Below are 915 nucleotides of genomic sequence, written 5' to 3' on the forward strand. Positions count from 1 at the left end.
AATTCGTGAATACGACCCTGTAAAAAAGTGCGCATTATTCATGAATTGAAAAAAAATATTTTAAAGTCTTAAATTAAGAGTGATATCTCTACTTCGTACCGTACTCGCCTTTAAGCATTGCAAGAAAATCTTGCTAACGTCCCTAAGTAGCATATCACAACATTCCGAAATATGAAGAATGAGTATTATCGCCTAAAAACTATACTTTATTTATCTGTGGTTGAAAACACATGACTTCGGGTAAAGTCGAAATCACCTAGAAACAACTGGAATAAAAAAAAAAAGAAGAAAAAAAACGTCTAGTCAGTACAAGGGAGAGAGACAAGTTATAAATTGTTAAAAATAATATAGAAAGAAATATGAGATAATTACAGGTGTTGCAATGACTAATTCAGCCCCTTCAGTGAGTGCATTCTGTTGTTCCCATTTGCTTCCACCACCATAGGCACAAACAACGTTAATGTTGTATACTTTGCAGTAACGTTTAGCTTCTTGGTATACCTGCATGTAGGAATGATAAGGAAAAATATGTGAGTCGAAATAAATACAAGATGATAAAGTTATCTAAGTTGCGCTAACTAACTGAACTACAAAATCATTTGATGAAGACTTTCTTTAATGAGGTTTATTGTAGCCCAAAATAAGGAAATCACGAAATACATTACTTGGAGTGCTAATTCTCGAGTTGGCACAATAACCAGAGCAATTGGCCCATCACCCTCTTTCAGATCTGGCTGGTCCATAATGTGAATGATAGCAGGCCATAAATAAGCCACTGTTTTGCCACTGCCTGTTTTGGCTATCCCCAAAACATCCCGTCCACTCAGGGCTGCCGGTATAGACTGAAATGTTCTATAATTTAACTTGATTATTTAATCAGCAAAACCACTTAGGCGTCTTTGAACTCTAATTTTT

At 35.4% G+C, this 915-nt stretch overlaps 1 protein-coding gene across 1 annotated transcript; it reads right to left on the minus strand.

Annotated features, from left to right (window-relative positions):
* Positions 1–372: 372 nt before the first annotated feature.
* On the minus strand, positions 373–743 carry LOAG_16054 (hypothetical protein; the record flags this gene model as incomplete). Its single annotated transcript, XM_003151542.2, has 2 exons — positions 373–501; positions 666–743. Coding segments are annotated over 2 exons (207 nt in total), but the record flags the coding sequence as incomplete, so codon positions are not given.
* Between the last annotated feature and the right edge of the window lie 172 nt (positions 744–915).

The sequence above is a fragment of the Loa loa genome (genome assembly GCF_000183805.2).
Source record: "Loa loa unplaced genomic scaffold supercont3.3784, whole genome shotgun sequence".
Lineage (NCBI taxonomy): Eukaryota > Metazoa > Nematoda > Chromadorea > Rhabditida > Onchocercidae > Loa > Loa loa.